The sequence below is a fragment of the Lepidothrix coronata genome, unplaced genomic scaffold, assembly GCF_001604755.1.
Source record: "Lepidothrix coronata isolate B3197 unplaced genomic scaffold, Lepidothrix_coronata-1.0 Scaffold194, whole genome shotgun sequence".
NCBI lineage: Eukaryota > Metazoa > Chordata > Aves > Passeriformes > Pipridae > Lepidothrix > Lepidothrix coronata.
The window spans coordinates 507017-532249 of NW_016690374.1; the positions used below are offsets into that span (position 1 = coordinate 507017).

The 25233-nt window shown below is 43.8% G+C and overlaps 1 protein-coding gene across 4 annotated transcripts; it reads left to right on the top strand.

Annotated features, from left to right (window-relative positions):
* The first annotated feature begins 6520 nt into the window (after nt 1-6520).
* On the top strand, nt 6521-17343 carry LOC108505548 (gap junction beta-6 protein). Of its 4 annotated transcripts, none has more exons than XM_017831685.1 (3): nt 6521-6651; nt 7062-7141; nt 15556-17343. In XM_017831685.1, exon 3 carries the CDS (start codon nt 15578-15580, stop codon nt 16367-16369), a length of 792 nt encoding a protein of 263 aa, XP_017687174.1. In that variant the 5' UTR covers nt 6521-6651; nt 7062-7141; nt 15556-15577; the 3' UTR covers nt 16370-17343. The 4 variants fall into 4 exon arrangements, with proteins under 4 accessions (XP_017687174.1, XP_017687173.1, XP_017687175.1 ...); XM_017831684.1 differs by having other exon boundaries at nt 6523-6651; nt 7065-7141; XM_017831686.1 differs by lacking the exon at nt 6521-6651 and adding an exon at nt 6918-6935 and having other exon boundaries at nt 7065-7141.
* Nucleotides 17344-25233: the final 7890 nt, after the last annotated feature.

Here is a 25233-nt window from a genome sequence, read left to right on the forward strand (position 1 = left end):
AGATTAACTCACTGCAAGTGAAATCGAAGACCCTCACCCATGTAGTGTAGGTTTCTTCACTGAAAGGGTGGTCAGGCATTGGAATGGGCTGCCCAGGGAGGTGGTGGATTCAACATCCCTGGAAGCATTCAAGAAACAACTGGATGTGGCACTTAGCGCTACGGTTTACTTGACAAGGTGGTGTTCTGTCAAACATTGGACTCAGTGATCTTGGAGGTCTTTTCCAACCTAAATGATTCTATGATTCTATGAGTGAAGGTTCCTTAAAGACTGGAGGGGGAGAGAGGTGTCTTTGTAGACAGTGAGATCTTCTCTTCAAGAAAACATTGACACACTAGTCAAAAAGAGAGAGCCAGAGGAAGGAGGGGCAACACACCCTGAATCTGTTCCCAGGAATACAGAATCCAAATGTCAGTTGGCAACCTAATGATGGGGGATTACACTGGAGAGACACTCAATCATTCCTGGACTTTCTTTCAATATATGAAAAAGAAACAATGGGTAAATAGTGAAGATTGAACAGAAAGTATAACATGGCCAGCAAGGCCTGGAGGGATACCCGCCCACACAAGATGTTGTGCATACTGGATTGACAGCACAGGTAGAGCTGACTTCACCTGTATGCACTGAAGTGGCCATGGGGAAGCCTAGGCTCATGCTGAATTCATGCCGTGAATTCAGACTTACAACTTGACAAAACTACTTTGCAAAACTGTAATTTTCTGCTTACAGAAGTGCCTACTCCTAGATTGACATCAGATGGACAGTGGAACAGAACAGCAGAGAAAAGAAGACAAGATCTACCTATATCTCATGTTTCTGCTGAATGGAGACAGAGAAACACAGAGAGATATAAATGAAAGAGATCTGGGGAGATTGGGGAATGAAATAAGAACCAGAAAGTGGAGGGTCAGTGAGAAATCTGAACCATCATCAGAACACCTTAGGTGAAAACAAAAGGCTAAAGAGATAAGGAGCAATCAGAGAAGATATCCTTACAGTGGATGCAGAAATCTCAAAGCAACCAAATGGATCCGGGGCAGGGAAGGAATTAAAAGGAGCCAAAAGTCTAGAGGATGCTAGCTAACATGCAACAGGGGGAGGGAAAGGCTTCTGGATGATACCTTGAAGGAAGAAAAAAATGGCTACAGGCAAGTAGTGGAAATGAAGGAAAAAGGAGAGGACTGGACAAGTGCTGATACTTGTGTAGGATTGTTAGGCAGAATAGGATAAAAAAAATCCCAGTATAGGAAGGGCAATGTGGGACACATGAAGTAAGTGAAATTCAAAGCCTTTGGGAGAGTTCAGGAGCAGCTTTAGAGGAATCAAAGCAGGGAGGGTTACTGTGGGACACAGTGGTGAGAACTCTGGGAGGAAAACTGGAGGTAGTGAGAGGGCTAAAGACAAGAAAAAGCAGAGGAGAACAGAAAGGAGGATTAGAGGATGAGTGAGAGAAGGTCTTTGGGTTAGGGAAGAGCTACAGGAACAGAAGGGAGAAGCAGCAGGGGGACAGAGGATGTGGCTAGAGAAGATCAGAGACCAGGTCCCAGCAGAAGAGCAGGTTAGTATAGAGCAAGGGGCAGAGGTAGACAGCACGGATTAGGAGTCATGAGCCATGCTGGCAGTTGGCAGAAGGAGCTTGCTTAGTCAGCAAGTCAGGCGGTAATTAATTAAATCAAGTCAGGCAGCAATCAGTCAGTTAAATCGGGTAACAATGACTCAATTAAGTTGAACTGGGGAACAATGAACTTATTACATCAAACCAGGGAGAAACGAACCAATTAAATCAGCTGGAAGCGTCTGTGGGTCCATCGGGAGCCTGGGCTAGGTGCCACCAGAGTGGGGGATTTGATGCAGCTGCCTGCTTCAAGGGAAACATCACCACAGCAACTGAGCACCACTGCTGACAGCCTTTCTTGTCGCCCTTTGCCCACAGCAAAGAAGGACACGGTAGACTACAGCTGGTCTGATGAAATATTTGTAATAAACCAAAGGGGTGGGGAGATGGAAACTGTCAGCTTTCAAATTAGCAATAGTGTTGCAGAAATTACTGGGCTGCCTAAGGATGAAGAAAGCTCTGCCTTTCAAATCGAGCTGATGCTGGATATCCGGAGCTGTCATCTTAAGAAAATGAGAAGCTTTGATGGGTGCCTGACGATGACTTAGTCTACCCTAACTAGCATGCAGTAGAGGCATGCTTTCCAATGGCATCCTGGAAGAGCACGGCACTGTACTGAAACAGCTGCCTATGTCCATTTTGAGGTAAAAAGTGTAAATTTTATGGGTTGTTGTGAGACAGATTGGTTCATGTACTGGCAGTGCTAGGAACCATTTTCATCCCCTTTTGTTGGTTCCCCATATCATTTGGAGTTCAGATGGGGTTTTTGAATTTATTTTTTTAATTTGTTTTGGGGTTTTTTTGTTCTTTCCTGTTCCTCCTATCTCCACAAGCAGGGAACATAACTAAGATCACCCAGTTATCTTAGCAGGAAAGCACCCGGTATGTTTCTCTTGGGATATTTCATGCATATCAATTAACTAAAAGTAAAAAAGGGAAGGTCTGATTGATGAGGACAACCTGAGGCCAAAAAGATAAGGCAGACAGCCATCTGCCCACTACTTGAGGGAAGCGAAATTCCAGTTGTTCTCTAAGAGCACCTGTAAGGCCCTTGCAGGTGGGAAGACAAGGCAGTGTGCTTTTCAAGGCAGTACAAATGCTTGAGGAGCTGTAATGGATAATAAACAGTGACGTGACATGGATAACCTTTATCATACTACACATTGTCATTAAAGTAATCATACTGAAAAGGAAATGACTCTTTAGGTGTTATTTCTGGCCAGATAAGTTCCTGGGATTTGCCCAGAGTATGTAAATCAGGGCCAACACCATCCCTGTAGGAATGCTGACCAGTAAATTAAACAGAAAATAAAAGCTGAAGAAGAACAGCTTCCTGAGCAGCATACAACAAAGACGGGGCTTGATCCAAGACTTAGTATATATTAGCAATACCACATGTACACCTGTTGTCCCCTAATAAATGTGCCACAGGACAGTGTGCACTTTGAGACCAGCACAACAGTTTTACACTGAAGGACTGGACTTAATTTTCTTTCTCCCACTCTGAACTGCTCAATAGTCAGAAGGCAAAGAGAGTCTAATTAGAGATGTGAAGGTTTGGAAAGGAACCAGAAATTTTCCAGACAAAAAACCTCCTGCTTCCCGTCTGCACCACAGTGTTAGAGCTGTCTGCCATGGAAAAATGGAAAAGAAACTTCCTGGGGTTTGGTTTTTTCTCCTCTTTTGTCCCTTCTGAATAATAAGAGTGAGAAGTTGGATTTGCTTTTGTACAAATCTTCAGTCTAATCAAGTGTATGCAAATTAGTTTAACATTTCAATCAAAAGTTCTAGTCAGACTCTGGTTTATTAGTGCTCAGAAGGAAAACTTGACCTATGCCAGTATTTTCAAATGGGTACTCATGATTTAAATGGTCCACAGGATAGTTAGCCTTGCCTGTGATTATGACCCTATAGATGATGAAATGCACTACCAAAGAGACTGGCCTTATCCTGAATTTAGGCTTTATACCTAAAGCTATTCTTGGTCCTTAATATCATGTTGTGACAACTATCTCTATTTATTTGCAAAAGAAAAAATATTTTTAAAGATGTTTCTTCACTATCTGCGTTATTGTGCAAGGTATCTATCTGAACCCTGTAACTTTCATTTTCCTCTTTGTTTATATATCAATAATAGGTGGATTCTATGTTTATCCATCCCCTTCTTCTCCCTTTTTAGCTTAAAATTATGTCAACAAACAAAATATACTCATGTGCATTATAGTGCACAGCTGCAGCTATTACAGGAGAAGGGACTGTCAAAATCCAAAAATAATCAATTCATGTCTATTTATTTTACAGCTTTTATTAAACAGTACTTTTTATATGCTTGTAAATAGTACACAAAACATTCAACATCTGTAAAGGAATAAGTACAGCTTAGCTCTGTTTACTAGGTAGTCAATTACTAAATATTTAATTTTACCCTCATAAAGAGAAAACACTGTGATTGACTCCTACTCCTTAAATTTCCATCACTGACACATCTCATTCTTTCTACCTAATATCCCTTGCATCATCATTTATAATCAAAGAGCATGCTGACGTTACCAGGTCAGAGGAGTAGCATTAAACACATGAGCGATGAAAAAACTACCCAGCAAAGGAGTACATGGTGCTCCCCACTGTAGTTCCAGCTAGTTTGATATCATCTAATTTTTGAAACACAGAATATCACTAAAGACTTCTTCTTTGCTGCCAGAACTATGTGCTTCTGCCTTGGGAGAAACACAAGGTGTTGGCCTCCAACTGTGACATCCTCCCAAAGGCAGTGCAGTGAAGACCTGATACAAGGCAGCTCAGAGAGATCCATCCTGTATCTCTGCCTGTGGCTCACCTCCTTCAGTCAGACCCATAGGGTCTTGTTTCCACTAACTTTTCACAGAATCACAGAATCATTTAGGTTGGAAAAGACCTCCAAGGTCATTGAGTCCAACCTTTGACTGAACACCATCTTGTCAACTAAACCATAACACTAAGTGTCACGTCCAGCTTTTTCTTGAATGCTTCCAGGGATAGTGACTGCAACACATCCCTGGGCACCTCGTTCCAATGTTTAACCACCCTTTCAGTAAAGAAATTCTTCCTGATCCCAACCTGAATCTCCACTGGTGCAGCTTGAGGCTAGGTCCTCTCATCCTGTCAGTTGTTGCCTAGGAAAAGGGACTGACCCCTACCTTGCTACAATCTCCTTTCAGGTATTTGTAGAGAGCAATAAGGTCACCCCAAGACTCATTTTATTCAGGCTAAACACACCCAGCTCCCTCAGCTGCTCTTCACATGACTTACAATTTTGACTTTTATTTTCCTAATACTTCTCTTACTGAAAATGTTTAAAGTACTTTGACCTTGGAATGACACATTTCACTTTTTCAAGGTCACTGAATCAAGTTGGAAGGCGACTGGAGAGGGAAAAACACATGAGTTCCAGATGTCTCGCCTAAAGCTTTTCTTCCATTAGAAGATAGGCTTTCCCTTTTGCAAAGTGCAGGTGTGAATCTGGCTCCAGAGCCACCTCTCTTCCTCATGCACGTCATACACATGAACCTTGAATGTCATCTGAACACACAACTCCCTCAGAAGTCAGTGAATGCAGATAAACTCAGGCCTCAGGTATTTATTACTTGTCTAGGTCATCGTCACATCTTATACTATTGCTGCAGTGAACTGATTTCAGCTGCTGCAAGTGCTGGGTTCCCCATGGATGGGGTATAACTGTTGAATGGTCCCGGATCCAGCTTGACCAACAGGTTGGATTAGAGACCTTCTCAGATCTCTTCCAACATGAATTTTTCTATGGTCCTAACACATAGGTTCCACAGACCTAAGTGCAGGGGTAAGAAGGGGTGGCAGAGGAAAGATGAGCGCCACAGAGGCTAATATTTAAACCACAGCTGATGATGATTTCTTATCTTTCAATTATTAGATTGTTTGTGCAAGAAATCTCTATGTTTTCTTCCTGAAGATGAAATCAATTATTTGTATTCTAAGAAGTGGAAATACAAGGCAGTAGAATTTAGCTGGAAATTGTTTTATTTATTCAAACCCTTATACTCTAAACAAGCACAAACAAACGCGTTTTTCATTTGAAGTCTAAGCAAATGTCCTGTTGTTCCAGTTGTGCTGTATATTTCCCTTGGAAATTTAGTTCAGAGGTTTACAAACCGTTTATTTAGTTTGATGTGCCTGTGTGCAAGACAGAGAACGCAGTTTTGGGCAGGGATTTTTGAACCTAAGATAAATTGTTTCCTCAGCAACTGTATTCCTTAGAAACAGGAAACTTTCCAAAATAGGTCTTTGCACTGACAAATATCCACAGCTCCGTGAAAGCCTGCGAGTCTGCAGGGCATTGCTGTAGCATTTCAATCGTACTTGAAAACAAACCTCAAAAAGCCAGAAACGACTGGCTCGTCCTTCTGTGTTTGGCCAGCAGTTCTTTAATGATTTCCAGGAGAAAAGACCTGCTTTTTCTTTCTGTCCCAAGGCCCTTCTGAATACCTGGATTTGTCAAGATGGAAACACGAAACTGCTATCTTAAATAGATATGCACTTCCTCTGAAAAAAACCCCACATACCTGCTCTTACCTTGATCTCCCTACAAGCTCTCCCCCTACAAGCCCAAACCAGCCCCTAGGCGCCGGGAAGCGACAGGGGGTGTTCGCCCCACCCTTTATTTTGGCTGTTTCCTCCTCACATTCAAAACCCCGCTCGCCGTAGAAGCCCCTTCCCGGGGCACAGCGGTGGGGATGGCTGCCCGGCCCGGCCCCGCCCCGGGTTCCCCACAGCCGCCTCCGCGGGCGGGCGGCCGGAGGAGCAGGGCGCGGGCGGAGGCGGGCGAGGGGCGGGTTAAAAGCGGCGGCAGGTGAACAGGGAAGGACCTTAAAGCTCCGGGGTGGCGAGACTTGGACTGGCCGCTCCGCAGGCACCGACAGAGTCACGCTGAGCCCCGCAGCCCGCCCGCCCGCCTGCCTGCGGTGCCGGGTGCCCCGGGTGGGGCGGATCGCGCCCCGCAGCCGTGGGTACCGCCGGGGCAGGTGAGGGGCGCGGCGGGCGGGAGGGACGGGCCGCGGCGCAGCCGCCGGCGGCGGAAGGGGCGGGGGGCGCGGCGGGGCAGGTATCCGCGTACAGGTTCCCCCCGAACAGCTGCCGCCACACTTGTTGCGCTCCAGAGCGGGGCCGGCACCGGTGTAGCGGAGCCGGGAGCTGTGGTGGCGCTGCCCGCCGTGGAGAGGGAGCGGAGGCCGGCGCGGCGGCGGCGTGTGCGCGGCTCCCCCCGTCCCTGACAGGATTTACCCTCCTTTGGCACGGGGGTTCTCGGGTTCTCTTCCCGAGCTTAAGCGTCACGGGCAGTGCTTGAACCCCGAGACCAGTTTTAATTGGGAATGCTCACGTCTCTGTTAATTACGCGCTTAAATTCTAACGATGTCTTTTATTCGCCTCCCAGCAGCTGTCTGTAAGCGCGTTATGTGAAGTACGTACGACCAGCTAAAACACCAAGCAAAATCAAGGCTCCTGCAATTACAGGTAATTTGCGACACGCCTACAGATGTTAAGAGAGCTGCGGGAAGGTAAACAGCTTGCATCAGTAAAACTGACAGGTCTTGTGAGTGTCTGATCGCACACTGGAAACATTCCTCAGAATTACAGGGTGAATAGGAAATGAGAGATGTGAGTCAGAAATAAATGTATTTCTGAGTATCAGGGTTGGATAAGATCGCACAAAGAAGGAGTACTCAAGCCCTTAAGTAAATGCAGGGGATATGCTGGAGTAAGGGCATGTGTGCTTGCCTAGCTCGTGGCAGCAGCTGGTGGCTGTGTGTGTTCTTATGCACGCTGGGCATGACTGTTTTTCCCGTCATTGGGCTTTCCTAGATTGGGTATTACTTTCAGAATCCCTTGTGTTGAAGAAACTATCCTTTTTTTTTTTTCTTTTTATTAACACCACCCCCCCCCGCCCAAATAGAGGAAATTATTTTTTTGTCTTGTACTCCATTAGTTTTCACCATGTAGCCTGGAAATATTCTTAAGAGAACAGGCACAGGGTTGAAAGAAGGAAGTGGCCTTTTCTCTTAAGAATGCTCCTTTAAACCCAGTTTTTATGACTTCAATCACTTATTGCATTTTACTGGCTGTGACCTGTATGAAATGATATGAGGGTTTGGGCCCAGATTCTCTTAGAGATTACCACAGTGTGCATGTGTACATTGTACATTGAGTCAAGAGGAGAATAAAATACATTTTTATCCTTGATTTTGTTAAAGGAATTATGTAATTTCTAATATCTCTTGGCCTCCACTGTTCAGCCTGAAACCCTGCTTCTCAGCTACAGACCTTGAAGAGCCCCAGAGAAAAGGCAGTAGGCAGAAGGATGTGATTGTGTTAGATGTAGCTTGGAGAACAAGGCAGTGATGGGACAAACCTCAGCCTGGTAAATGGAGGTACCTCTTTCTGTCAACTAGGCATTGCAATGTAGTTTTCCAGGTGGGCTTTCCAACATGTTTTGCAGAGCCATGAGGTTACATCTCTACTTTGTGTGTCAGTGTTTTTGGGAGACTTCAGACAGTCCCCAGAACTGTCAGTCTCGTAATCGGTAGGACTACGCATTGCAGAGCTTAAGAATGGAACAATAAAACCCATGAATTAAAATATTTCTCTGGAGAAATTGATTCTGTCCTGACACAGCTAGCTCTCTATGCTGAAGCTGGGGCCTCTGTGGCCTCTGACAGTGTTGGTGTTTTGCATCCCTTGATGTACAATCCAGGTAGATTATTTTGGCAGCCTCATTTATTTTGTGCAAAGACGTAACTTTACAAGGGAAAAGGTAAAGCAGGCTATCTCAGTAGTTGGACAAATAGCAGCACTTCGAGATACATATACAAGTTCTTCCTAACAGTCATTGCATAAACTCAGTTGCTGCCTGTGAGTAAAGAGGGTGCATTTACAAGGTGATTCTTGTGAACAGTTCCAATGAAAGCAGTGGTACCAGAGACTGCTGGTACAGGTTCCTGCATGAAACAGGAACATGGGTCAAATCTAATTTTGATGTTTTTTCTTGTTCTGTTCCTCACTGCTTTTAATTGTTACTTAATGATGACTGATGAGTTATCTGAAAGGAGAACTGTGACTCTTGCCTGGCTAAACACCAGTTTGTGTAAGGAAAAACTTGAAGTGATGATATATGAGGCAAGATAACATGCTCTCAAAACAGAAGGAATGTGGAAAAAGAGAAACATATCTCCTATTAGTTGATAAAAGAATGTTGAAAACTAATTTTATTCCTTATCTTCTACCAGCATTTCTTCCTGTAATAGACTTTTAAAAAGGAAAAAGTTGTTTTTGTCTTTTGATGAATGAAATAACAAAATACACGCTCAAGGAGAAGCTGCACTGCAGTATAAAATCTTAATGTTTATAAATTCAATTAGTGTTTCTGAAAGGGTGCAAATTCTCTGCGTGTGTGAAAGAAGATAGTGGCTTGCCAGTTTTATAGGAAATGTTACATTTGAAGCAGGAGTGGGCAGATTTGTAGAGGGGATGTAGACCTTTGCCTAGGTGTAGGGGAAAGGAAATAGGAATTAAGTAACAGGCTTTTAGAAAAAAAAAAAAGCAACATAAGTGTCATAACTAAAAAGTTCTTTTTGATGACTGGGAGCAGGGTACAGTATCCCTAAAACTTTCTTTAAAATTTGGGAAATAGGAAACTTGTATCAGTGAAGACACAGTCCACGGGAATTTGGTTTTTGTCCAAAGCAAAAAGCTTTAAGCACATTTTGAAGGAAAGATTTACAGGGGAAAATGGCTGAGATGGGCTAATTTCTAACAGGACTTGTGCTGTCTTGTTATGCCTTCAAGTGAGACTGACACTTCTGATTTCCTGTTTTGTACGAATGGAATGAATGTTGTGCAGGGATGTTCTGGAAGATGGTGATCCTCCAGTTACAGTTGCAGGCTATTGAAATAGCTATGGATATTTCCCAGCATTCTTGGAAAATGACTTAAAACTTATGTGAGGGCATGAATATGGGACAGTCATCAGGGGGTTATTGTGGGTAGAACTGAACCCTTAATGGTGTTGATATTTAACTAACGCAATTTTTTTTATAACATTTAACTACATACATATTGGGTCCTAGTCTGTTGGGTTTCTCTGGGTTTCACACTGAATTTAATTAGGGCAAAGAATGCCTCCTGTTTCCATAAACTTGAGTAGAATGACAGAACAATGCTTGCAGTGTTCAGGCCTGCAACTGTCAGGTTTCCTGTTCCTGATTAGTCTTTGCCTGTTCTTGTGTCAAATCAGATATACTATAATCCCTCTGTCACAGCTCTTCTGCTCTCCAGTTTCCACTCTGATCTGGAGATAGGTGTTCAGAACAAAGTGTAAGAGCTACTAGAGAGAATTGCACAGGCTTTTGTGATTGTTAGACTTGTCTTTTGATCTTGATTCAGCTTTTTAGGAAAGAAGTAAAGTTGTTGATATTTCAGAGCCTTCCAGCTGCATGCTTCTTGAAGTTTTTATATACACTTCTGTAAAATTAGAATACCTGCAAGCTGCCTATTAAAGGATTTTGGTTGCCAAAGTCAAAGTTCAAAGCTTTGTCTGCATTTTGAACTCTGCATTAAAGCTACAGCAATGCAGGGAGTTGCATTCTTTTCCAGGTATCAGAAATACCCTGGATGATTGAATTCAAGCTCTGCGCTTCTAGCTTTGAGATGGTACTTATCTTTCTTGGTCCACTGAGCCTGTGAAGCTTGTAATTGTAGTGGAGCATTTCAGAACAGCCCTGTGAGATGGTGAGATTGTTATTGCTAGTTTAATGTCTGGGAAACTGAGGCATGGGGCAGACTGACAGATTAGTTAGGAAGTCTGAGCAAGTTAGCAAGTAGCTGCTGTGGCCTGTGTACCAGCCTTTCTTGATGAAACAAAAAGATGCCGCCTTTGGAAGATGTTAATCTGTATTCATTAGAAGCTGCCTTGCTTTGGTCTTGGCAGTGCTGCTGTTCTTGTGGTATAGCACCAAAACTTACTCAGTAATCAGAATAACAAAATCTACACCCTAACATTTAAGTACTTGCTGTAAACTAGATGCCAGGTTGGCAGGGTGGAGGTATGCTGATGCAAAACTGCTGAAATCCAGATTTGAATGTTCTTCAAATCTGGGTAATGAAACAGCATATACAACTCTAGGACACCTTGATGCTGGTTATCAGCCCCTATGTGAGTCAGTGCTCCCAGTCTGACTGTTGAGATCAAGACCTGAAGGAAATGCTGTCTCAGAAGCATTTTTGAATGCGTGCTGGACCTCAGCGTGCAGCAATACTTCTTGTTTCAAATTGGGTCATAAAATAATTTTGGTAATGATTTTACCTCTGATAGTTTAGATATTCTAAATGTTTTCTAACATTTCTAAAAATTCTGTATTAGAACTGCCACTCTTAGGCATCTGAGTTATCTTTGTCCCCATCTTGGGGGCTGGCAAGTGACACTTGAGACCAGTGCTTTTTTGCTTAAAGACTATCTTGGTTAACACATTCCCACATGGGACAAAGTGACTTTTGATTTGGCAGATTGCTGATCTTGTATCAGCATCTGGAGGGGCTGCTGAAAGGGGTGGAATGTCACACCAAACTGGTAACTCCTGGTACACTCTGCACTAAAATTCTGATAGCAGTGGAGCCATGCTGAACACCCTCTAAGTTTCTGTGTAAATCCAGTAAAGTAAGTAAATTGGTATCCAAATTGTAGCTGTGGGGAGAAGAGTATACTCGTGCTCTGAATTTATGCATAAGGATTCTGCGGACCTCTTCTTTAACAGGGCTCCTGGATATTCCTACAGCATAACCAAATATTGTAATACTTGCTAATTACTAATTTTTTTTGCTTGATAATATCCTGTAGCAGCCAGCACCATATGTGTATGTGAAAGAGATGTATCTTGTGTTGTTTTTTTTACTTTCCCTGTATTCTAGTTGTGGATTTAGCCACTGACTAATGATTTCCTAGTATAACAGTCTTTAAGGGGGGTGGGGGTGGGAAGTGTCTGTTAACAAGCTAGCTGTACTCATAAACATGGGAGCTCAGTGGTAATTGTCCTCTGTTTTGTGAATTGCAGGGATTTTCACTGGGTGTATTCAGCTTGCTGTGATTGTGGTTTAATATAGGCTTACAGGAGCTAGCTTTAAAGTAGAAGGCAGTCTAGCCATGGCAGCACACAGCTCAAAATACTGCCCAGAAGCTGTAGAACTACAGAAATAGTTAAGCTGTAGTTCTTCTCTTGCTGCTGCCTAGCTTACCAGTGGAAAAAACCCCAAACTAACAACAAAATAAAACCCCAAACGAAACACCTACTTATGTGACTCTGTTGTGTGATTGTATAGAACCATTTCCCGTGTAACTTAACTTTTCAGTGGAGCATGGTGATCTTCTTTGGGTGTTTTTAACTCCTACTGTAACAGCCATATACTTCTGTGGTCCTCTAGTTGTTGAAATAAAACAGAATGTGCCACTGGTAGTAGAACAAGGATCTGTGCTGAGGCTTGGAAAGGCTTTATTTTCATGCCCAGTTGCAATTTTTTGAAGGAAAATTTAACACTTAATATACTCCCATGTTAGAAAATATTCTAAATGCTTTGTTACTCAACCTCACTAAGTTCAAGTATCTCCTGTTTTCCCAGCTTCTTTCTTTATAACCAATCCCTATCCTCATTCCTACTTTACATTTTCTCCCCAAAAATTCACCTAAGCTTTCATATCTTAAATGTATTCTTGTACTGTGCTGTACATCTAAGACCAGCAAACTGAGTAAGTCCTTGACTGTCTGCATACTGTTATTTCTGTAGGCATTTGGCAGGATTTGCTCCCATAGAAATATTATCTGGACTGGCTCTATAAAAATAAGAGTTATCAACCCATTAAAGGGATGTAATTTTCCTGCTTTCTTCTCCTTTGGTCAGCAAGGCAATTAACATTTTACTTGCTAGTAAAAAATAAAAGAAGTACCTGGAAGAAAGAACCTATGATCCACGTCCTAGCTTTTGAGTTAGTTAGGAGTAAATGAGCCATCACATCAGTACAGATAGTCCAAATGGGATGTTTAGCTAGAGTGATCTGCACTGATGGGTTAATAATTTGGAGGGCCATACTTGGTTAACTTAAATTCTGCTTGGATCACTGTGTCTTTTTATTGGAGAGAGGTGGACACTGGCAGTCTCTGAATTACTTTTGTTGGAATCCTCTAAGTTGCATTGAGGAGAACTGTTTAAAGCCAGCTGGTAGGAAACACTGTTGGTTGGAATTCAGGCTGCCTGAATACAGCCCTACAATTATAATTGTGCCAGCCTTCAGGGAGCAGATAGTGAGACTTCACTGGTATCTGATCAGTGCCTGTAGCACTCTGGAGTGTTTCCAGAAGTCATATGACTCTCCACCAGTGTCAAAACAAGCCTGAGAGGTCATAAGCAAGAAGGGGCAAAGGTTGGTGACTAGCTCGGCAAGCAGCGGGAAGAATAGTGGATGGTGGCAGGAGGAGCTGAAGAGATAGCTGGAAGATTTGAAAAGGTGTGTGGGAAGGGTGAAGGGGTGACTGTTTGGGCAGAGGTGAAAGACAAAGGCTTTCTTTGGAAGGGAGGGGAAATCTCACTAGGAGACTCAGGGCAAAAGGCTGTTTCTTCAAAGTGTGGTGGCTTTCTCTTCATTGATACAGACGCGGACATGCCTTTGCTAGAATTGAAGCACAGTGTTTTGGCTTAACAAGCACAATGTACTCTCAAAGGAGATGGAGCAAGTCAGATGAAAAGTGTGTATTGTCCTCAGCACTAAAGCTTTGCCAACCCCTCTTCCCCACTGACTGCTCATTCTGCGTTACAATTTGCAGCCTGTTTTTTTAAACAAAGCTGCCTTTTCAGATGCTCTGTGGCTCTGTGCTGTAGAGCAGGTTAGTGAAATGGATCAGGTTTAAAAAACAAGCAAAACATACTAGTCCTGGGAATAACTTCTGAACTTAAGTCACCTGGTTTATAATGCACCTTCACAGAGTCACAGGAGATGAACTGCAGTGTGACCTCAGGAGCAAACAGGGGTAGAGAAGTTTCTTGAGCTAACTAACTACATACTGGGGCACTCGTATTTTGAACCTCCTTCTGCACAGGGAGACAGGAAGGAGGAAACAAATCCATGTGAGGTTGTAACAAAAGGGGAGCAGTATTGGATGTGCGGTGAGAGGTGAAGCTAAGAAACAGGGCTTATGAGGAGGGAATACGCAGGTTCCACTTCTCAGCCTTTTCACACTGTGAGAAGGTGGTTGACAGGCAGGGAGAAGAAGATAGAACAACTGGTTTTTACGTCCTGGAGTATAACGCCACACGGTCAACCAGCAGGATCTGAGGAAAATGTAGTTTATGGAACTTGTGAAGGGAGATCACACTTTTATTCCAGTAACTCAAGGAAAAAATACTGTTGCATTACCAAATGTAACAATTAAGTGCCCTCATTTTCTCTGGGCTGTTGTGTACTTCGGCTGATGCTCTGTATAATTGTACGTGACCTACTGATGATATATAGACTCACTGTAAACCAGGAAGGCTTTTGACATTACTCAGAAGGGAGTGTGACATGGAAGACAACTGCAAGAACTGTCATAATTTTCTTCCTCATGCAATGCGATCATCTTGTGATAGATATGATGGCCTTTGTGCCAGTAGCTGCTCTGTTCTAGAAACTTAGAAAACGTGATTTTGCTTATTGGTGCCTTGTGCTGTAAATGCCAAAGAAATGTGGTCTCTGAGATGCAAACAAATTAATGAAGCTGTGAAATAAAAATCTTCATGAGGAATTTCAGAGCCAAGAGATCTGTGAGCACTCCTGGAGGGTCCTGGCTGATTCTTGAATACTGAGTACTTGCAAACTAACTTTCTGTAAATCCATCTGATGCAGAGCAGGGGAGGTGGGCTGAAATGAAATGCCTCTGAATGGTCGCTGTGAATTACAGTCATAGTACTTTGAAACTCATGCACTGGAATCTATATGCTTCTGTTGAAAAGTCTCTGAGCTACTGCTGACCTGTCTGAACTCTTCAAATGTTGATTTTAGTACTCTACCAGCCTCTGAAATGTCTTTGCTAATCTAGGAGTAATGCAGTCTGTGTTAAGAGGGGGCGGGGGGAGAAAAATAACCTGACAGGCATTGACAATGAAGGAGTCTTTGTCTAGTTACCCTATGCCCTTTTTGTAGTTAGTGGAGAGAAAGCAATTTTGGTATGAATCTTTAAGCATTGATTTTAAACATCCAACTCAAGATGGATAATGACCAAGACTTTACCTTCATGGCCTCAAGCTATTGTGGAATTTGCTTCAACTAAGAATACAGTCACATTTTTTTAGATTGATGAATGCAGGTTATCTAGACCTCATGGAAGGTGCAGAGCATCAGCAGGAGTTACTCAAGGTCTGTCTTTATTGCTGGAATGTACTCATCTGAACATTATTTACACTCTAAGCTAAGGATAGACCAATCTGCCTTGATTTATATGGGAATTATATCTGTCTAACACGTTACTTTTTAACATAACATCTACCTTACTTCTGGCTGATATCTTCTATTATTTTGTAACTGTTATCCAGCTGCTAGAAGTTGTATCTTTTGATTTAAGGCTGTGTTCATCAGGTTCCCATCTGCTTTTCCTACTTAATGTGGCATTGGCTAATACACCTAGAAGTCAAATGAATGTGGTGCCATGTGTATAATCAAGTAATGAATTATTACCTGCTGATATGTGATTAGATTATTATTTATGACTAGTTGTAGGCAAGCCCACTGCATCAAAATGTTACCACATGGGTATGGTACAATTATGATATTGCCTTTATTTTAAACTACATGCTTGATGGTATTTGTTTCCTGTCTTGATTAATCTTAGTTTTGTTTATTTGTCTTGTCTTAGGTCAGAGGATTGAAACAAGACAATGGATTGGGGAGCTCTGCATACCATTTTGGGAGGTGTAAATAAGCATTCCACCAGTATCGGGAAGATATGGCTCACAGTCCTGTTCATCTTCCGTATCATGATCCTGGTTGTGGCTGCAGAGAGAGTCTGGGGAGATGAACAAGATGACTTTGTCTGCAACACACTTCAGCCTGGCTGCAGAAATGTGTGCTATGACCACTTTTTCCCCATCTCTCACATCAGACTCTGGGCCCTGCAGCTGATCTTTGTCTCCACACCTGCGCTGCTGGTGGCCATGCACGTGGCCTACAGGAGGCATGAGAAGAAAAGGCAGTTCAGAAAGGGAGACCAGAAGTGCGAATACAAGGACATTGAAGAAATCCGAAGACAGAGGTTTCGTATTGAGGGCTCCTTGTGGTGGACGTACACCAGCAGCATCTTTTTCAGACTGATCTTTGAAGCTGTCTTCATGTATGCGTTTTATTTCATGTATGATGGGTTCCGAATGCCTCGCTTGATGAAGTGTAGTGCTTGGCCCTGCCCCAACACGGTAGACTGCTTTGTCTCTCGACCTACTGAAAAGACAGTGTTTACTATTTTCATGATTGCTGTGTCCAGCATTTGCATTCTGTTAAATGTGGCTGAATTATGTTACTTACTGACAAAGTTTTTCCTCAGAAGGTCTAAAAAAGCTGGAAATTCAAAACAGCAACCCAACCATGAGAATAAGGAAGAAACCAAACAAAATGAAATGAATGAGTTGATATCTGATAGCTGTCAGAACACAGTTATAGGGTTTTCAAGTAGCTAAGGTGGTGTCAGTGCTGATGCTCACTCTTTTTGGAGTGAAGGTTTTATTTAGAGGCTGCAAATGAAATTTGTTACATGAAACACAGTTGGGTGAGACTTTGATGTGTAGTATCAGATGTAAAGTATGTAAATGTCTGGAATAAGTCAGGGAAGCCTAAACATGTGAAAATTCCGTGAGGATTAAATAGGAAAGTACACTTTCCTATGAGTACCCTTACAAGCTGACTGACAAGTGGGAAGCCCACCACTTACCTTCATGCTGACCCATGAAAACTAAATGCAACAGCAATAAGAACAAAATTCGTTCCAAGCTAGATATTCTAGTATTAAAAGATGTTTTGTAATAGTGATAGTTTTTACTTGTGAACTGACGATTAAAATATTTTTCTAAAATCTAAGATTCCATGTTACTTAAGGTGTTATAGTATGCAACTGATTGTGTTTTGTTTCTTAACCAGGCATATGCAGATGAACCCTGTAACACCATGTTCATATGGAGGAGACAGCAATAGGGTACATCTTTACAGCTTTGCAAGTGCTTCTTGAGTCTGGCCAGGTAGTTTGGGATGCTTGCATACACACTGATGGCTGTAGAGGAAGTTGTATGAAAGGTAGCTAGATCCTGAGTGCAAAGTCATGCCTAAAATCAGCATGGGAATATAGATACAGCCTATGTAGGCTTGCTTTAAACATCTAGCAGACCTGATAATCTTGCTGATCTTTTAATTGCATACTGCCAGTTTTATAGGAACTTACATAACTTAATGTAGATGTTTATTTCTCTAATGTATTAGTTGTATGTGTTTATGCTATATCACATCATGGAACTTTTTTGGTTTTGATTTGTTCTGCTTTTTTTGTACTTGACTGATGGTGCTGTTCTGAGACTAGAGGCTATCTGGTTTCAAGGACATGGGAAAGTATTACTGGAAATGGAGCAAGTTTTCTGAATAAAAGGCAAACACTTCAACCTTTCTCAGTGAAGTGAGAGTCTATATGTGAATGCTAGTGAGATGTTCAGTAGGAACTTATGGAACTTTTTCAAGTAGGGATCTACATCCAAAGTGCACATAGCCCCTGCACACCCCTCATTCCCATCTAGAGCATTGATGCCCTAATTCTGTTGTCCATAGTCCAGTGGAGATACACTGGTAACTCTCAAGTGCATGGCAGTATGTGTTTGTGGGAGGGGTATGCTGTTGCAGGCAGGGGAACCTGAAGGTGGAAGAGGTGCATGCAGTGCAAGACCGTAGCTATATTGTTTTGTGTGTTTCCTGTTTTGGGTCACTTCCCACCACTGACCTTGCTAGAATTACTTTTCTTTTTTCCCTACACTAGTACAAATGGATTAGCCTCATTGTTTTTGTATAATGGAACTACTCTTCCAAGGAGCATAAGAAAGAACAGGTATCCTTAGGACAGAGATTGCACTCAGTGCTGTTTTCTTCATGCTGTTGTATGACACTTCTTATAGGTGCTGGCACAGCTCTGTGTGTGTCCATGCTGTAAGTGGGTTTGGGTGGCTTGGCTGGTTTATCTGTGACTAGTGAAATCCTAACAGGGAGCAGGTGCAAGCAATAGGAGGGAGAAAATACCTAGAGTCAGCTCTGTCCCTGCATGAGGGCCTGAGCTGAGCCCTGTCATTTATCTATTCTCTTCTGCTGGCAAACTCCTGATCTTTCCTGCCTTCGCAGCACATTTTCCTTTTTAATCGCTGTTGTGAAAAGAAATTGCTGCTAGTCTTCTGAATGTGTCCACTAGCAAGCTTGAGGAAAAAGTATACACAAAACTGTGTATTAGTGTGTATTGTTCTCTCTACAGACTTATGAAGCTGCTCCCTTAGGGTCAGGAAGGTTGATGCTCAGGCTGTACCTCACTGGATCCCCCTCCAGTCATCCTGAGGGGCACAAGTGTTGTGGTGGTTTCAGACTGTGGAGACATAGCTACTTCTGTTCTAGAACTGTGTTTCATGGAACAACTTGAGCTATGGGCTTTCATCCAGGATGTGCTGTGAATCACATACCATATACTGAGTATGAATGGAGATCAGTTAATAATTATCCTTTATCATGTCTCACCACTTTTAGTGATTAAATTGAAATAGCCCCATGCTGAATGCCAATAAACCTGCAAAACACCTTAACGTAGATATGTTTTCCTCAAATGGGAGAAGGGGTTACTTTTTCTTGGTCTATGCTAAAGCAAAGGCCTGTAAAACCCCAAATGGGGATATGAAAGCAGCTCTCTATATGATGGGGTTTTTCCTGCTTACAAGTTTTCAAACATTGGGTTTCATTCCAGCAGTTAGCTTTTTCTAGAACATGAGTTCTGTGTCTGTTGTTCTTCTCAGCCTGGATAAGTAGGCAAAGTCTCAATAAAGAAATGGTCATCCTTTGTAGGCCAGCACAACTATGTGTGTGGCCATGCTATAAATGAGTTTAGGTTGGTTTAATGATTCCTGTGTGGTAGCAGGACTGGGTAAGGTGCAGTCTGGCAACACTGCCCTGTTGCTGCTGTGTCCTGGCAGCCAGATAGGTTGGGAACAAATGTGCCAATCCCTGTCCAACTTACACCAAGGGCAGCTGTAAATCAAAAAGCCAGAGCTGATCCAAGGCTTCACTAGCGCTAAGTCACCGACTGGCTCAGCAGGGAAGACCAGTTGTGATTGATGTGTTTGGCTGGAATATTTCTTCTCACACGGTGTGCAATCCTAATTATGGACACTCTCCTTTATCTGAAATATCCCCTGACTTCTGTTTACTGCCAAGGAGAAGTCCCTGACACTATCAGTGCCCTCTTTATTCCTAGTAGATGGCATTCTGATGAAATGGCAGCTTTAGTCATTTGTTTCTCCAAGTCAACTTCCCACTGCTGCACTTTGTGGCCTGGGCAGGGGAGGCAGCTGTGTTTAGCAGGGTGATACTTAACCCTTTCTGCAGGGAAAAGCCAAGCTGCTTTTCTTGGTTTCCAACTTCTTCTGTCTTCCCAAGCTGTCTGGGGCTGCTCAGAACAGCTCCTATACATCCTCTGCACCTGCCCTTGCTCCTGCACTGCAGCTATGGCCCCGAGGAGAGGGTGTCACCATTCCCCCAAATCTCTGACCCACTGGTGACTGGCAGTTTGTACTGTACTGGCACCACCATTATCCTATGGTAGTTCAGCCAGTTTTCTTTGATGGCAGCTGGCTTAATTGTTTCTGCCCATCCCTGCTGCAGCTCCCCACCCTGTGATTTCTCCTTTGTTATGCCTGAGGTGGAGATTGGTTAAATTTGTTGTGGTGCCAAACAATCAATCAGAGCCTCTGGAAAAGCTCTCTTGCAAATTCTCTGCATCCCCTTCCACCCTCTTGTCTTGCTTTCCTTTCAAATAGGCAGGAGCCCTGACCACCTACAGGTGCAGCAGCATCGTCTGCTGGACTCTATTACTGTTATACATTGCAGCCCTTGACTCCAGCCCCACTGCACGCTCTCCTCCATCCTTCACTCTTATTCTCAGGCCAGCCCCATTGCAACTTTGACTTTGTTTTTCCATTGACCTAGGCCCTTGCCAGCAACCCTTCATGACAAAGAACTTAAAGCAAATGAGAGCAGTTGTGGGATGGTTTGAACCTGCTTTCCTCCTTCTGCGTAGTTAGGCTGCCTACCCTACCCCACGTACTGCAGCTGTGAGCTCTTTGCTGGCAGGTCAGATTCAGTTTGGCTCTTCCAGCCCCTTGACTGAGTAGAAACTCTGCTGGTGTGTGCAGTGCCAGCCCAGTGCCTCACCCACCCTTGCCCTACAATGGCATCCTGGGAAGCACTGCCACGGCCAACAGGAGGGAGACCTCTTCTCCTGATTGCCTAGTATGTTTTTCTATTGCCACTGTTACCTGTATTCCCCTTACTGAACCAAGGCTGTATTACAATGCTTCTGAAATAAATCTATTTCATAGAATCATAGATTCTATGGTTGGAAGGGACCTTTAAAGGTCATCTAGTCCAACATCTTTGCAATGAGCAGGGGCATCTTCAACTACATCAGGTTGTTCAGAGTCACATCCAACCTGACCCTGAATCCTTCCAGCCATTGGGCATCTATCACCTTTCTGGGCAACCTGTTCCAGTGTTTCACCATAATTTGTAAAAAATGTCATCCTAATATCTAGTCTGAATCTACATTCCTTTATTTTAAAACCAATACCCCTTGTCCTATTGCAACAGGGGCCCTGCTAAAAAGTTTGTCACCATCTTTCTCATAAGCCCCTTTTAAATACTGAAAGGCTGCAATAAGGTCTCCTTGGAGCCTTCTCCAGGCTGAACAACCTTAATTCTCTCAGCCTGTCTTCATAGGAGATGCCTTCCAGCCCTCTGATCATTTTTGTGGCCCTCTTCTGACCCACTTCAACAGGTCCACAACTTTCCTGTACTGAAGACTCCAGAACTGGACACAGCACTCCAGGGGCATCTCATGAGGGCAGAGTAGAAGGGCAGAATAATCTCCCTTGACCTGCTCGCCACACTGCTTTTGATGCAGCCCAGGATACAATTGGTTTTCCAGGCTGCACGGACATAGTGCCGGCTCGTGTCCAACCTCTGATTCACCAGCACGCCTAAGTCCTTCTTGGAAGGGCTGCTCTGAATCCCTTCATCCTGCAGCCAGTATTGATACTGAGGGTTGTCCCAACCCAGGTGCGTGACCTTGCACTTGGCCTTGTTGAACCTCATGAGGTTCCCATGGGCCCACTTCTTGAGCTCGTCCAGGTCCCTCGGGTATGTCAACCACACCGCTCAGCTTAGTGGCATCTGCAAACTTGCTAAGAGTGCACTTGGGTCCCACTGTCTGTGTCACTGATGAAGATATTAAACAGTCTAGTCCCAATACAGACAGCTGAGGGACACCACTTTTCACCAATCTCCATCAGGACATTCAGCTGTTGACCACTCCCCTTTGGATATGACCAGCCAGCCAATTTCTCATCCACTGAACAATCTACCCATTAAATTCATTATCTCTCCAATTCAGAGAGAAGGATGCTGTGAATGGACTGTGCCAAAGGCCTTAAAGAAGTCCAGATAAATGACACCTTTAGCCTTTCTGTTGTCCACTGATGTAGTCACTCCATCATAGAAGGTCACTAGGTTGATTAGGCGGGGCTTGCCCTTGGTGAAGCCCTGCTGGCTGTTTCAAATCACCTCCCTGACCTCCATGTTCCTTAGCACAGCTAGGCTGTCAGGGAGCATGACCTCTGAATCCAGAGCGACTGTTAGAGGTGAGATCCTACATCATATTGGCCACTGCTGTCCCCTCAGCTGGGCCCTTGGGCAGAGACCATCCTCACCTCAGTGAACTTCCACACAGAGACCTTGTGTCTGACTGCAGCGAGTGCGCAACCGGTGTAGCAATCTTTCCCCTGCCAAAAGCACTGTGTACAGCCATTTCCCTGCACAGGCCTGTATTGTCAGGCTTGTATTTCTCAGCTTGGCCATGTAAAGGTGAATGGCCTCCTTTCCAACTTCCACAAAAGCTGAAAATTGGCCAGCTTCACCAAGAAAGATGGGGGTGGGGTGCAAACAACACTTCTGCAATTTCCCACCTACTCAGCTCTACTCCCTGATACGTGTTTTGGAGTAGGAATGCTTCTCCAGCGCACATGCACAGCTGGGTGGCTCGCGTGGGTTTCTCCACACGAAGCCGAATGCTTTGTCTGACGCACAAAGCAATGGACAGGTGGGTCTGTGGGAGGAGGAGACAGGGAGAGGTTCTTGCAGAGCCCTGACTCAGCCATCAAGTCCTAGCAAGGGCCCCTGTCAGCACCCTGTTTCATCCCTGCCAAGAGGCATATGGACAACAGTGCCACTCCCTGCATCCTGTCACCACCAGGCTACCACCTGCCTGAGCCACTGCGGCACCTGTCAATGCCAGAATTTCTACTTCAGCCTCCCCACACCCTCTGATGCTGTGAAAATCATGTTGGCACTTTCTGCAAGCTTGTAGACATTTCAGGGCCAGATCCAAAGCTCCCCACTGTCACTCAGCAAATCCCTGTTGATTCCAAGTGGGCTTGAGCCGGGCCCTTAGAAAGGGTGTAACTCCTTAAAAACACTGCAATATCACCCAGCCACTTTCTGCACACCCCTTTTGCAACATCAGGTCCCATTTCACACAGCAGCTATTACATCCTGGCAGCAGATCTCCAAATTGGATAAATAATTCCCAGTTCAGGCTGTGACCATCCACTGCCCACCCACTGGGCAGCAATGCTCCCCCAGTGCTGTGCAGAATGAAGAGCCCATGTGTGTGGTCATGCTCTCACAACCATTTTACCTGTTTCCAGTGATTCGCTGCAGAAAAGACTTTATTACAAAGAGGAGGAGGGGAAGAGCTCCCTAAAATGTTTTGGCTCAACAAATCTGAGGGCCTTTTTAATCCGCTGTTCTGGATGTTGGGTAGTAGTTTAGTTGTGTTTGAGCCCACAAATCAGAGAAGCTTGGGACAGCAAGATCAGTAAAGCAGGAAGGTTTTACACCCTGCTGGCTCCTGACCAACAGGACTCCCAGTCCACGAGAATCAGGCTATTTTACTTCCTTCAGAACCAGGGGCAGAGCTGGTTCTGCTCCTAAATCTCCAGAGCAGCACGGTGCAGCCTTTCTGTATTACCAAAATGATAGTGGAGTCCTGACTAATCTTATTTCTCTCAGTACCTTACACCACCATCCCCTTGTTATATTTTACATAATGCACTTCTCAGGCCAGGGACCCATCTCAGTGATGTCTTCGGGACATCTGGGAAATTCAGGCAAGTATTAAATAGCAACAGCAACAGTGATGACATCATATAAAGCATGACAATGACCTCAAGAAAGAATTGTTTTCTGTCCTTTATTGCCACTTATGATATATGAAAAGCCTGGAAAGAAAAGCAGCTGGTGAACCCTCTGGCCCAGGTAAAACTCTCTATATGTCCCTGGGGATAGAGTTCACAATAATAAAACCTGGAACGACTCTTGCAGCTTTTAGCCAGATGTGGGTGACACAGGAGGGAGAATTTAGTCTTGCTATTAGAGATGATGGCTTGGGTTTAATCACAACATTTCCCAGGTAGGCACACAGTGTGTGTTCAGTTGGGGATATTAAAAAACAGTTTAAAAGCATCCAACAGAGGCTGTCTGAAAAATCTGCCACACTCACAGTTACTGACTCAGTTTCCGGTTTCTTATCTAGTAAAAATTTAACTAATTCACCAGTCCCTGCAAAGTTGCCCAGTGCAGATAAGGCTTGTGCAGTTAGCTGGAACACTCCTGTCTTGCACACCACAGCTGTCTGCATGGGGCCAAATCCAGCTCTGACCCTGCAGTTCCTTGGCCAAAGGGAAGAATAATGAAAATAATAACTTGCATTAATGCAGAATCAGTGAAGCAAAAATTAGGATTCCCAGCAAATGTTTTAAACTGCAGGTTAAAGATTCAGTTTTATTTTGGCATCCCTGATAATTATTTATATTTCAAGGGATATTTTCAGCAGAAGAGTCTGATAGAAGGCAAAATCATCAGATGATTAGAGAGAATTAGCTTAGATCAGAGGAGAATTAAGGCACATTGGGGAAAGAGCCTTCTAGCAGTCACACTATGGTAGGGGGAAAATAAAATTAATTTCAAGGTAAAATTTGAACTCCTCATCCAACTCTCTGGTTTCCAGTGGCCTGAACTGCTTCAGGAATGAGAGCTGCCTGGGCTGGCACTTAGGTCAGCTCTGCCCTGTGCCCAGAGGTGATAGAGAAAAAACCAAAAAATATTTAGATATATAAAGGTAAAAATTAATAATGAAATAGATAATTATATCACCCAGTTGTGCTGGCAGGTGGGAGGCAGGTTCAGCTATCCATGAGAGTCACAGAAACAATGGGTTTGCTCCCAAAGACATGTGTGCCTTCTGACACAGAGCTGGAATGTGTGCCCACACTGAGCAGAGGTGATTGCCAGAGGTACCTTCCTATTTCTTAGTCACTGTAATGAAAAAAAAAAGTAGTATCAATAAGAGTAGTCTTTTTTACTTGTCACAGACACATGAAACTGGTAACCTAGAACTGCACTTACTGTGTGTTATTTCATAGGAATTAGAGATGAAAGGGGAATGCTGCATAATTCAGTGTTCCCTCCCCGCAGCCAAGAGGGATAAGCTTGGTCCCAAGCTTATTTTTGTGTTTATCCCCTGCTTATTGTAAAATTTAAAGTCATGCTGAGGCTTCCCCTGGAGTGAGAGAGCCTGACCTGCCAAACTGCTGCCCACACTTTGTCACTCAGGCATTTCCCGCTTTTCCCCACTCAAGTGGGGTTGATATTGGGAGAGTTCCCTTGTCCACCACCCCCCACACACACCCCTCCCCCGGTCTCTCCAGTGACACCAGGGAGAGGAGTTTTGGGTGAACTTGCAGGTGATAATGGAAGGCACCCAGTGAATTTAAGTGCCTGGAGGGCTGGGTGGTGGGGGGTTTCTTTATTGCAACTCTGAACTGAGGTGTCTGACATTTATGTAAATCCTATCAAGTACCTAAATAGGTTCTTGGAATTCATCCCAAAACCTGTCTAACCCCTTTATCACTGTTTAGGGAAACCTTGATTAGCAATCAAAGGTTTGGCAGTCAAAGACATCCTACCGGCTACTCCCGAACCAAAGGGAGCTCTTCACTGCCTCTGGAGGATTGACTCATACAGCTGCAGGTCCTCCTTACGAATGGTCTTGCGACATCACCTGGTTCACACACAATTCACCAGCTTAATTTACTCCTCAGCAAGCTAACTCTTCCTCCTTTTTTTTTTTTTTTTAACAGTTCTGGTATTTTACAGCCACATTCACCAAAGAGCTGTGAGGCATTATCCACTTGACCGC

Bases quoted from the DNA above. Each gene is read 5' to 3' on its own strand.
- LOC108505548 (XM_017831685.1), top strand. From the start codon at position 15,578: ATGGATTGGGGAGCTCTGCATACCATTTTGGGAGGTGTAAATAAGCAT.